This window comes from Mugil cephalus, chromosome 9 (genome assembly GCF_022458985.1).
Source record: "Mugil cephalus isolate CIBA_MC_2020 chromosome 9, CIBA_Mcephalus_1.1, whole genome shotgun sequence".
Taxonomy (NCBI): Eukaryota; Metazoa; Chordata; class Actinopteri; order Mugiliformes; family Mugilidae; genus Mugil; species Mugil cephalus.
The window spans coordinates 18458240-18470607 of NC_061778.1; the positions used below are offsets into that span (position 1 = coordinate 18458240).

A 12368-nucleotide genomic window follows, 5' to 3' on the forward strand; every position below is an offset into this window, starting at 1 on the left:
CAGTTGATCAAATGTCTCATAGAAATAATAATAATACTAAAAATCAGGAAACACTTGCAGAAATAAAACACTTAACAGTAAAAAAAAAAAAAAAAAATTGGTGGATGTTCAGATTTAGTATTAATGGATGTTGGGTGATGAAGTTGTCATCCTTACCCCAGTCATCATATCCATGTGTTAGTTCATGACCAATGATGGTGCCTATTCCTCCGTAGTTCAGAGACCTGACAGAAAGAGGAGTCACACATATGGAACATCAGCCAATGGTGGCAGACTGTATGGTATTTCTCTAGAGGCATTTATTTATCTGGTATCACTGCATCAATGTATTGACTTTGCGTCTCTACATGAGCTACAGCTACACTTTATAAGACACTATTGTTACGAATATAACACCGGGTAGTGTAGTGTAGTGTAGTGGTAACCCGACTCTCACACTACACAACTTGGAACATGAAAGATGGAAGCAAATCAAATCAAAGCCATGGTTTTTGTTCATACCCAGCCACTCCACCGATTCAAAAGGTTTCACCATCATTTTAATGTGGATTGGCCATGGTTAATGTCTGGTTGGTTAAAATCTGTCTGGTAACATTTCACTGAGTGGTATGTTTCAATTCAGATACTCCTACAATCAATCAAAGCCCTTTGGTTGGAATCAAATTCTCAGATGACGTTTATGTCTATGTTGCTGTTACTCTTCTGGCCATCACCACATACATCATCACCGCCCAAACAATTTGACTGACGCAGAAGATCTTACTAGACAGTGTATCCAGTCTGGACCTTGGGTGGACACCTTGGATCTAGTGTGAACAATCTGGGGGTTTTATCTCCAACCTTTGCCTGAGACAGGAAAATGACAGCTGAAAAGTTTTAGTCTGAGCTCTGCATCACAGAAACCCAAAGGCTCTTTGTATTTCATCTCAGAGCACTTTAGAACAAATCAATTTGACTTATCTGTGGTATCTTAGATTAAAAGTCAGCTGTATGGCTTTCTTTGCATTGTCCCCTTCTCCAATCGGCCCTGATTGCAAATCCTGCCCAGCCAACTCGGATACAAAAACAAGTTGTTCTTGAGATTTTATTTCATATGTAGTTGGTTCATAAAGAAATTCAATAACAATCATCTTAATGCCATGTTTCACTTGTTGACATGTCGGCTGCAGTACGAAAAATGTGTTGTTAATAGTCCGTGTTGTGACACAGTCCATCCATGTGCAAGTGGCCACAGCCTTAGGGTGTCCCTGTCAGTACCTCCCTAATTCTAAAAACCAGAAGGTCAGTTCACCTCTCCTTGACCCCTGAGCTAGCTGGAGTGGTGCCTTTGCTGCACATGCAGATATATAGAGAGATGAGAGGGCAGACTCGGGTCTATTCACATGGCTACGTCTGAAAATGACTTTCTGACAGCTAGTCAATACGCTGCCTCACACTGGGCCAGACTCCCTCGCTAAACTAACTGGCTGATTGAAGCTTCATTATACTCAACGTGATAGTGGAGGGGGGTTGTGGGAGTGTGTGAGTGTGTGTGTGTGTGTGTGTATGTGTGTGTGTGTGAGGGAGAATGTGTGTGCGAGACAGAGAGGGGGAGCGAGAGTGAGAGTTTATGGGAGGTTAGGTTCACTGCAGTAATAACTTCAAGGGAACACATACGTGTGCACACACACACTTTCCGACAATCATTAATTAATATTGATTAGCATGCACAGCAGCAGGTAGTGGAAGTACTGGTGATCACCTCTAATGAAGATATAGAAGGCTTAGCTAATAGTGGGAACGCATGCTGCTGGGTCTAATTATCTCTTATATGTGGTCTTTCAGCAGAGTTGTATAAATGCATAAGGTGTACTTAACCTTTATGTACACCAATCAGGCGGAACTTTATGACCACCTTCCTAACACTGTGTAGGTCTCTCTTGTGCCTCCAAAACAGTTCTGCCTCATCAGAGAACCGACTTGGGTCTTCTGAGGGTGACGCAGTGTAGTTAGTGGGGGTCTCTGTGAATCAGGCTTGTTCCAACGCAACCCACAGACACTTGATCAATGTGGGATGTAGTGGACTTTGAGGCCAGGTCAACACCTTGTGTCATTGCTATGGGTTGGGGGTGCCTGATCTGGTCTAGACCTGGTGGTGTATTGTTTCCTGAAGATGTTTCATCCAAGTATCTTCATCAGTTCTAAAAAACTGGTGGGGAGATGTTTTTTTTTTAAACAGGAACATCTGTCGCCCATCACAAACTGACATGAACAGGGTGGGTTAATGACCAGGTATTGGATGGAGGATGGAGGAATCTAACTTCAAATCCATTTTCCTTCCTCAACCACACTTAGTTTCTTCCCTAATTAAGTGTGTTTGAGAACAACACATTTAGCCAGAGAAGACAGATGGTTTAAAAGAGGAGTAAAGGAAGCCATCTATGTCAAATTGGAATACCCATTTTTGAACAGGGGTTGAACTGAGATATAGTCTGCCATCAATTTACAACACAGCCTGGACATCTGTCCCCGTGAAATTTCACCCCCGTTCACACCTTGAGACCGGAGCCTCTGGCCGATAATGAGTTGTTAAAGTACCATTCACCGAGGAGAGAAAACAGTATCAAAACAGTTTGCTCCAACTACGGTAAGTAGCATGTCGTTAACAGACCCTAGTCTAGTCTGTGTGAGTTTCTGATGGACAACACCCACAGATGTTCCTATTTAAACCCATAACTCCCCACCTGTCTTAGAATGGAAGAAGTTACTTGGATGAAATGTCTCCAAGAAACTCTACCAACTTCCCTCGTTTTAGCTGCATTGTGGACTTACTTTGGACTTCTTTTAAATCACCTTTAGCCATTTTGTTCTTCTAGTTGCTGCGTGCATTCACACTCACATGTCTGACTTTTGAGTTTGCTGCTGATAATTCAGCACAAAGCGAAACATTTAATACAATCATATTACATTAAGCACATGTTTGCTGGTTGCCTTCTGCATTTCATTTTGATTATGAAAGGTGGATTGTAAATTATTCTATAAACATATGGTATGCTATTATAAATAGCCTGATTCAACGTAAATCTAAAGTGCTGTATATCATTAATTATGCGCATATTGTAATTAAGTGGCTCCATTAGGCTTTAATGAAACAGTGGGCACATTAAAGAATAATGGAACATTTAATTTTTCTGTTATTTTCAAAAGGTTCTCTTGACTAAATTTCTTTGCAGATGTTTGCTTACAGATCAATTATAGTATTTGTGTGGGATTTGACAGTAACAAACCACAGTTATGTGACATTTTGGGACCACTGTCTCTGAAAAATAATTATTTAAATCGTAGATTTTAATCAATTTCTACTTGAACACAAATGTCTGTATACAAAAGTGTTTGCATTTGTTCTGTGTGGTTGCATTGTGGTGTTGGCTCTGAAAGTCAGCGCTACTCTCAAAGATTGTCAGCCTTTGTGCCTTAGAAACTTTCATTTGGAGACTTATTGCCTAACATGTGTGTAATGATGTTAATATTCATTCAAAGGCTTGTCCAAGAACAAAACTGTGGGGAATATATTTCATTCAAAGTACTATATTGCCTGTCAGCTACTGGATTTCATGCCTTTGGCCATGAAATACCCCGAATGTTCCAGGCAGTAGTTAAAAAAAATAGTTTATATAATAATTGCAGAACTGCGGACGGATTAATTTGTGTTCTGATATAAATGCACGACTCATTTACAGTTCTGAATAGTTTTGTATCTTATTACTGTGACTGTAATTCACATTTCTCATTACAAAGGTCCTATTTTAGCGTAAGACATGAGAACATCTGAGAGAAACAGAACTAGATAGAGACAGAGAAGGAGGCCGTCTATTTTCACAGACTTTCATCAAATTACTCGCCGGGCTTAAATTTAGGGAGATGACCTCACAGTGACACCTGTTCCATCACCAAGACCTCATTCAGTAATTGAGCTCTTGGTGGGTAGTTAAATTGGTTTAATCATGTGTGTTGGGACGTGGTGGGACGCAGAGGTTTGCCAGACTAGCGCAGCCTTTTACAGCCTTTGTTGTTGCCTCCCTATAGACAGCAGCAGGGACAACAAGGCTACTTACTGTGGGAACTCAGGGTTGTAGAGAGTTGGCTGAAGGATACCAGCAGGAAACACTGGAAGACAGATAAAGAAACAGCATGAGGGCAGTGTGATTGTTAAGATAAAACTTGTATGAACATCAAGAACATGTTAGAGTCTGAAAGGGGGAAACTGTTAGAAAGAAATGGAAAACACAGACAATTTGAAAATGCTTTGGACGAGGCGTTCATTTAAAATACATTCATCCAAACAACACTCGCAAATTTGCATGATATAGAAAAACATGGGTTTGCCAACAAAGGCTAAACCTCTTAACATCTTCCGTGTATTCATACTCTCTGAAGAAGGCATTTAGTTTATTAAAATCACTGCTACCCCTCCATGGCTTCTTGGTGCTGTCAATCTTTGAAGTTAATCTAAATCTGTATCAAAGGATATCTGTATTATCACTGAAGAGTTGTTTACAGGATGTCAGCTAAATGTTGCCTGCGGTAAAAGGTCTAAATGCCCTGACAACCTATTTTGTCAATCAAGATGGTTTCTTAAGCGAGCACACCATCCCACGAGCTTAAAAGCAGCAAGATGAGTTGAACTTTGACTGTATGCTCGACGTCATGAGCATTAATTAGAGAGCCTTTATAGCGCTATAGAATATACAGCCTGAAACACCAGATGCATAACTATTTTAGCTACTGGTTGTGTATATCATGCAGAATCCTCCCTTTCAGTTGCCTGCTCACTATGTTAAAAGTCTCCTTTGCCAGTCCACTCACGGAAAATGGTTTCAATGAAAATATGGATCATGTAGTAAGTCAGGCCTGTGTGGTACCTTGTGCAAGGTCAGTTGCATCACATTGCTTTACTTTACCAGCAGGATATGCCGGTTAAATTAACTTGAGCGAAGCCAGGCCCATGGACAGGCGTGTAGTCATAGACGTCATCTGGTTGTTTGATTTTCGAGTTTCGCGCAGAGGTATTTTTTCCTCCGTACTGGTTAAAAACCGTGCCCAAAATGTCCCCCCAGCGAAGCGTTATGAGGCTCATATTCTGATGCAAATTAAGTCCAGTTACACCAGGCTGCCAATTTACACCAATTTCTGCTAAAAAAAAATAACCTAATGATTTCTGTGAGCTACTCCAGTGCGTGGGCAGGCTTCACCTATTAAATCAATTATTATTATGATACCCAATTATCACATTTACGTCTTTTCCTTCATCAAGGCCTATGTATGTGCTCCGACAAAGATCTCTTTCCTCATGTTATTTAGCTTGGACGCTGTTGCCTGACCCTGGACTTTTCTTCCTTTATCCCAGAATGACAATGAGGCAGCCAGAGCACGGATGTAAGCCTGGCTGTGCAGGATTACAGTTGTACATGTTGTATAGTGCGAACAAATGTTTTTCTCTTAGGGCTCTGTGTTTCAGATCGTTCCACGTAAAATAGTAAAATTGCTATTACACTGAAGAACGAAGGCGCTACAAAGGAGTCGAAGTATCCTTCGCGTGACCCGAATCAAAAACGAACCACTTTCAGTGCCTGGACCCCTAATTAAGAGCAGGTTCACATTAATATTAAAAGAGCTGTGTGTGAGAGATGAAGTCCATTTCTGTAACACACATAAGGCTTCACAAGTAACTGAACACTACACTGTTAAATGTTTCTTGGGAATTTGTGCCATTACAACACATGTTGATCCATTAGTTGCTGAAAGTTGACATTTAGATTGAGGTGCAGTTGTCGATCAATATGAGGAGGAAAGAGGTGACCACACAGCGAAGAAGATAATAATGAAGCTCAAAAACGGGAAACTCTATGAGACATATTTCAAAGGTAGTTCAATCAATAGTTTGACCCATTCTAAAAAGCAGATGAGTGATGGAAAACTAGACAGAAAAACAGAACGGCAAACCACCTCGACACAGACTGTGGAGCACACGCGCTGTGGGTTGGCGGAAAATCGCTTAGAAGTAAAACACCTTTAGAGCTACACAAGAAGTCAAGAACAATCTCCACGATGTAGGCGAACATGTTTCTTGGGCTACAATCAAGAGGAGACTTCATGGAGGGAGCCCAGAGGATTCACTGCTGGCAAGCCTCAAAAGCAGCATGTTCACACACACTGCAGTTTGAAAAAAAAAACAAAAAAAGAAATCATCCAAGAAGAAACTTTAGAATAGAGGAACGAAGCTCTCTGGACTAACGAAACAAAAATGAACCCCAATCAAAATGGAAAGAGGCATGGAGGAAAATAAAGGAACATCTTATGACCCAAAGCGCCGTCTTATCTGTCAGACTTGGTGGTGCTTCCGTGTTAAAGCCAAAAAACAAGCTGAACACAAAGGTAACTGGACTGCTGTTGTAGTATGGACATGTACGGCTGCTGGAGTAAACACTCCGGCACTGGCATTTGATTGATTTCACAGTTGACAGGCCCAACAGGATGAATGCAGGGAGATACAGGAGCGCTCTGTGGAATCAGATTCAGTCAAATGCATCAGAAGTCAGTGGAAGACATGTCACCGTTCAGCAATACAACGATCCTAAACATACAGCTAAAGCAAAGAATACGTTTTTTAGGATAAGGACGTGGACTCTGGCTGAGCCGATCAATGGGTCTCATTCCGAGTGAGCTGCAAATTTGTGAAGAATACATTAGGTCACAGACTTTCGTTCCATCACCAGGAGAACATATTTTGGTTTAAGACTAAACTTTAAGGCGACTCCTGTGGGCAGGACATACTCACCAGTTTTTGTATTCATGTCAATGAACAACAGGGCAAGACACCCTAACCTAAGGTGTTCCCAGTGCATTAGTGTGTGAATGAACGGGAAGACGTGTCACTGTGACCGACAGGCACCACGAGGTAGAAAATTCTACAGATTTATACAGATACAGCCACGTTTACTAAAACCCACCTCACGCGATTAGCAAATTAGCAAATGTCATGGATGCTAGCACGTTAAACTAAATTGGTTGACGCTGCAAATTTCGAGTGTTGTATTCAACATTATTCTATTCACCATCTCAAAACATGGGCACAAACATTTAGTATTTAAGAATTTGAGAAATCTGTTTCAGGTTCCCATGAAGATATAACTGTATTTCACTGCAAAGAAAATAATTAAACCGCTACCCTTGTTTTTAAACATAACAGACTCTAGGCATGAAATGAAGGTACAACTTAAAAGATCAATATTAGTTTGATTAAAGAAAAAAAAGAGTGTGAAAATGAATGCAGAAGAAAAAGAAAAACATCTGAGCAGCGAAGCAGCTGGTTTAAGGGAAAGGAAAAAGAAATAGTTTAGGTTAAAATAAATGATCCCGCGGGCCCTGATGACTGTGTTTTCCCGACTCCTCCTGTCCCTTCAGCATCGGCTTGTGAGCACACCATTGATTTTTCTGCGAGAGATTTAATCCAGCGCGCAGACACAGACAGCCGGCCGATCTTGGGAGAAGATGAAAGGGGGAGGGTGTGAAAGGGGTGACATCGCAAGGCTAGATTTGTTAAAACTAGGGAAGGTGTTACTGCTTGTTTTTCCTCCAGGGGGGTATTAAGGATGTGAGGTGGAGATCGAATTAGAGAGTGAGCGATGAGAGGGAATATGATATGAGGAGGTGGACACTTTTTTTTTTTTTTCTCCTCGCGGCCGTCGTGTTTGACTAGTTGGAAACAGACGGCAGCGTGGCGTAATTGTGTGTAACTAATGTACGGTCCGCATTGTCGTACAGAATGCGAATGCGGAAAGGACGGTCTGTGGTGTGGAAACGGATGACTGAGGACACAAACATCAGTATGCACGATGGAGAGTCACGCACTCACCCATTTGGTTCTGGTTAGGGAGGTAGTAGGCATTAAGGGCCTGAGGGGGGAGTAGCCACCTGAGGAGAAAAGCAGTGTCAAACAAACAAGGTTTTAGAGATGGAATCCCTCGCATACACACACTTAAATCACCAATCTGCCTGCTCGAAACACACCCAGATCCTCAACAGAATCCAAAACACCTTCGTCTAGCTCCCCAAATTCCCCGGTGAGAAATATTCAGAGTGTGTCCCAGGGCCAAACTTTCACCCTGCATATGGAAACACGGACAGTTTCTTTATGGTAATCCACTTAAAGCCAGTCTAATCGATGGGCACGAAATCCCCCAAATGACTAACTCCGAAAGTGCGAGATGCCCTTGTTGTAGGAGTGAAAGACTGATGGCTCTGCACGGACTGCGGAGAGATGGAGGAGAGACAAACGGGGAGGGGGAGGAGCAGGGGGAGGGGGTTCCTCTTTCTTTATTTATTTAACGGCGACAAGACAGAGTGAGTGATGAAAGACTCACTTTTTAGCGATAAAGAGGGAGTGTGTGATTTAACACTTCAGGGCCTTCAGTGTGGGCTAATGATACAGTTGTTTTGAGCATCTCGGAATATTAATGTGACTGTAATGTGTTGTCATGGAGGAGAGGCACTTAATCCCGCCGTACTGGGCTGTATTTTAGAAAAATGAACCTCATGTCCCACAGCACTTTTTCGGCTGCCTGGCTGCTACAGATAAGTAAATCAAATGGATTTTCCTGCAACTGCGTTTGGCGATTTGGTATCTGTTGGCTTAATTTAGAAGCGCATCAGCACACATGTCAAACTAAAAAAAAAAAAAAAGGGAATCTCAGACGTACACGTGGTGTAACTCCAGGATCCGCGTGGGAGCTCGTACCAGATCTCCGATATATTAACCCTGTTCAATTGCCGGCGCTGCACGCCAGTCACCCGAGAGGACCTGCCTGGTAGCATGTGTAATACGAGGAGGTGTGACACTCACGCCGTCTTGTCCACTTCCTCATGGATCTTCTTGACCGACAGCTTGATGTTGAACTTTATGCTGTTGAGGATGTTCTTGAAGTAGGTCTTCCCGTTCACGTCAAACTGCCGACCACAGATGTGAAGAGAGTCTGAGTGAACACCTAAGCTCGATGTTGGGTATTAAAGCAATAATGTGACATTTTGGGAAATGTGCTCGTTAGCTTTCGGCGAGTGAGAGTTAGATGATGAATGCAGATGACATTTTCCTATCTGTATAAATATATGCGTATAGAGACAGGAAAGGGGTGAAACAACTAAATAAGCTCTTTACAGTACTACTACTAAACCTCGCTAATTATAATAATGTGTGTAACTGATACGAACTGAAAGGTATCAGTGCCACCCATGTGGCAAGTATAATATTCCTGTTTCATTTGTTTGATTGGGTTCTCTTGTCTACTTTCAGGGCTCGTTTGATATATACTGTATACCTCTGTTTATGCACTTGGCCTCCACAAGTTCTTCATCAAAAAATTCCAGATTGCGCGCAGTATATTTTGACAAGTGAGATGCCTGCGACCGGGTTTTATGTGCCCTTTGCGGTTGGCTCATCATGCTGCTGTTATTTATTTATTTATTTATTTATTCATTCATTCAAACGGTCTCATCATCACGTCCTGCAGGTGACAAGGATTTTTTTTTCTTCTTCTCTATCTGAATACAATCACCCAGGATGCACAGTTACGGCCTGATGAAAAAAAATATGCGATGATATGTGGGCGCTGGTGCGGGGGTGAGGGTGACGGCACAGAGTGAAACAGGAAGCTCATGACTCACCCCATATTCTTTATCAATGAGCTCAGGTTTGAGCAGGAAATCTGGGTATCCTGTCATCACCATCATGTCCTTCAGCTGGGGAAGAAGAAGGAGAAGAAAATGACAATGGAGCAGAAGAGAAAACAGGGGGGAAATGAGCGGACCTGTCAGACAGCAGCCCACATCCACTTGCAGTAACTAATAACCACCCATACACTCTTTTGGACCCAGTCGCCATCTGAGCACACACCCCCATGCATCAGCTAATCAAGCAAACCCAATGTAATAGGATTACAGGGAAGCTCTTTATATTCAGCATGGCCCTCTAAAGGGATTATAACTTCAGATTGTAAAAGTATTAGAAGGGATATCTTGCAGTGCAGACCCTAAATCAGCGCCACAGAAAGATCCGGATTAAGCGATCCTCACTTCTCAATGTCGAGCCCTTGATGTATTCTATCACACACTTCTTTCTAACTAGGCAATCAATCAAACTCCTGGAAAGAATGGAATCGCTGAGAAATAATTAAATCCTTCTTAAATACTAATCGCGTGTGGCAGGAAGTCGTGTTTGCGACGCAGAGGCTCCGCTGTTCTCCAAACCTTTGCTCTGGCGGCGTCTTTGGTGGCTTCATCCATCCAGTCCAGCTCCTGCAGGCGGAGGTCCAGGGAATGCTTAATGTCCTCCACCAGCTGCTGCACCTGGAGGTAGATCACATCACACAGGATCAGGTTTTTGAAGGTTCCTAAAATATATTTATAGGCCTTTGAAGGCCCTATATTACTCCGGGAACACCAATTCAAAGGATTCTTGGAAAACACCTCAAACTCCACTAGAGACAGTTCCCTTGTGTATTTTAAAAAAAATGCAAAAAAGCGCAGCATTGACAGAGAGCTGGCACTCACAATGGTGCGTCCGTTGGGAGCTCTGACAATCCCCAGAAGCACATTTAAGTCTCTTTGACAGAATCCCTGTGTTTTAGCTACCGGTGGCACTCCGTGGGTGTCAGTACGTAGTCACAGCCCTGCTGTTTATCATGGTTAACGTCACTGTCCATTAACAAACAAACATCTTGTTAAAGCTGGTAAAGCGGCTGCTACAGTGGTGTTTTACGGTGGCCATCATACAAAATAGGCCTTAAACTGTGCCTACACGGAGGGCGGTTTGTTTGTGTTTGTTTTTTTGTTTGTGTTTTTTTTTTTTTTTTTGTCAGCACATCTGATGGAACAAAAAGCTCCCAGCTCATTTCCAATTTGTGGACATAGATGGATATTTTGCTACTTGTTCTCTGACAGTTGCCAATTCATGCTACAATCCACAATCAAATACCAATTTTCCGCAACCTGCAACATGTCACACACCTGCAAAATGATTCTTCATTTATCCAAATGTAATCTAATCCAGACAAGCCAAGGATTTTATTTGATACCGTTCATGTATTGCTGTGGCTGTGAGTGATCTCCACCGGCTCGACCGGTTGTTCATACTCTTGCTCTGTTGGCTCTAAATCGTGAAATCGTGCAAAATATTAAAAAGTGTTGACATTTAAGTGTATGGGTGACAGAGCAGCTTTTAAATGAAAAAGCATGCGATTTCTACTTAATACATTCGTGCGGTAGACTCGGTGTCAGAGGTTTGCCTATTATGGCTACGGATGGGACAGAGAATTTGGTTTAACTTTCAAATCTAAGCAGACACAAACATAAATATGAATATTCTGAAAAAACTTTCAAAAACAACACCAAAAGCTGAATTACTCAGACCATTCTGTTTAAAATTTTTTATTTAAATACAGCTCATAATGTTTATGCTACCAAGCCACCGCCAGGTTATATTTGGTCAGAGACGGGAGTAGAAAAGCTCTGGTGTTGTATTTTTATTTTGACCTGCGATTTAATATCATTAATCCAGCGATAGCGATATCAACATCCACTGTGTACTGTGGAAGTCTCCTGCTTTCTCAGTCTGCTACCCCTGAAATGCACGGCGACATGTCGTGTCCTTCACTTCTCTCTACATTGGTAATTCAGGATAACAAGAAAGCTCGTCTTTCCCTCTCCGTCTCTCGTCTCTCAGCACAGCTCCTGAGACTCATTAATTCCGGTTTGTGCTGAGGTAAGCAGGCTCCGTGAGTCATTCAAGGCTAGACACATCGCCACCGGCTTCAGGTCCGGTACATCTTGTTTTGATAATGAGATCTACAACCTGTGTGGCCATGCCAAGATCGAACAGACGATGTCTACGAACAATGTGACGCGATCAATGTGGACGTGGACAATGCCAAAAACTCAGAAACGTCGCTCAAGGCCTCCTCTCTCATCTGCACTTTACATACGCTACATGGATACTGTAGATGGGTGGCATGGGACTTTGCACCCTCTTGATCTGAAAAAATAAAGAAGGAAGGCTCTAGTAGTTTGAAGCATTGTTGAAAAGTATCACATTCTAATCTTAAATTAAACTTTAGGTACTTGGGAACTTAAATTTGAATGTGCGGTACATAGAAAGTGTTCTGATTAGCAACCACAACTTATCTAGTTGTGTCAAACGTGCATCAGGTTTTATAGTCCAGAGCTTTGGCAGAGATTTAAAAGTTTGCAAGGGGAGAATACAAACGGCCCGATGTAAGATGAAGCGTGTAGGGTGGGCATTCAGTATAAGAAGAAAAAGGTGAAAAGGAGATGATGAA

At 42.1% G+C, this 12368-nt stretch overlaps 1 protein-coding gene across 3 annotated transcripts in view; it reads right to left on the minus strand.

The window, feature by feature from the left end:
- LOC125013246 (endothelin-converting enzyme-like 1) overlaps positions 1–12368 on the minus strand; it is a 44619-nt gene that overhangs the window by 4003 nt on the left and 28248 nt on the right. For all 3 annotated transcript variants that reach the window (XM_047593735.1, XM_047593736.1, XM_047593734.1), the window contains exons 8-13: positions 10282–10380; positions 9700–9774; positions 8882–8985; positions 7895–7953; positions 4095–4146; positions 157–224 (exon numbers count right to left, since the gene is read on the minus strand). In XM_047593735.1, coding sequence (XP_047449691.1) covers positions 157–224; positions 4095–4146; positions 7895–7953; positions 8882–8985; positions 9700–9774; positions 10282–10380 — 457 coding nt within the window. The remainder of the gene's footprint in view (positions 1–156; positions 225–4094; positions 4147–7894; positions 7954–8881; positions 8986–9699; positions 9775–10281; positions 10381–12368) is intronic.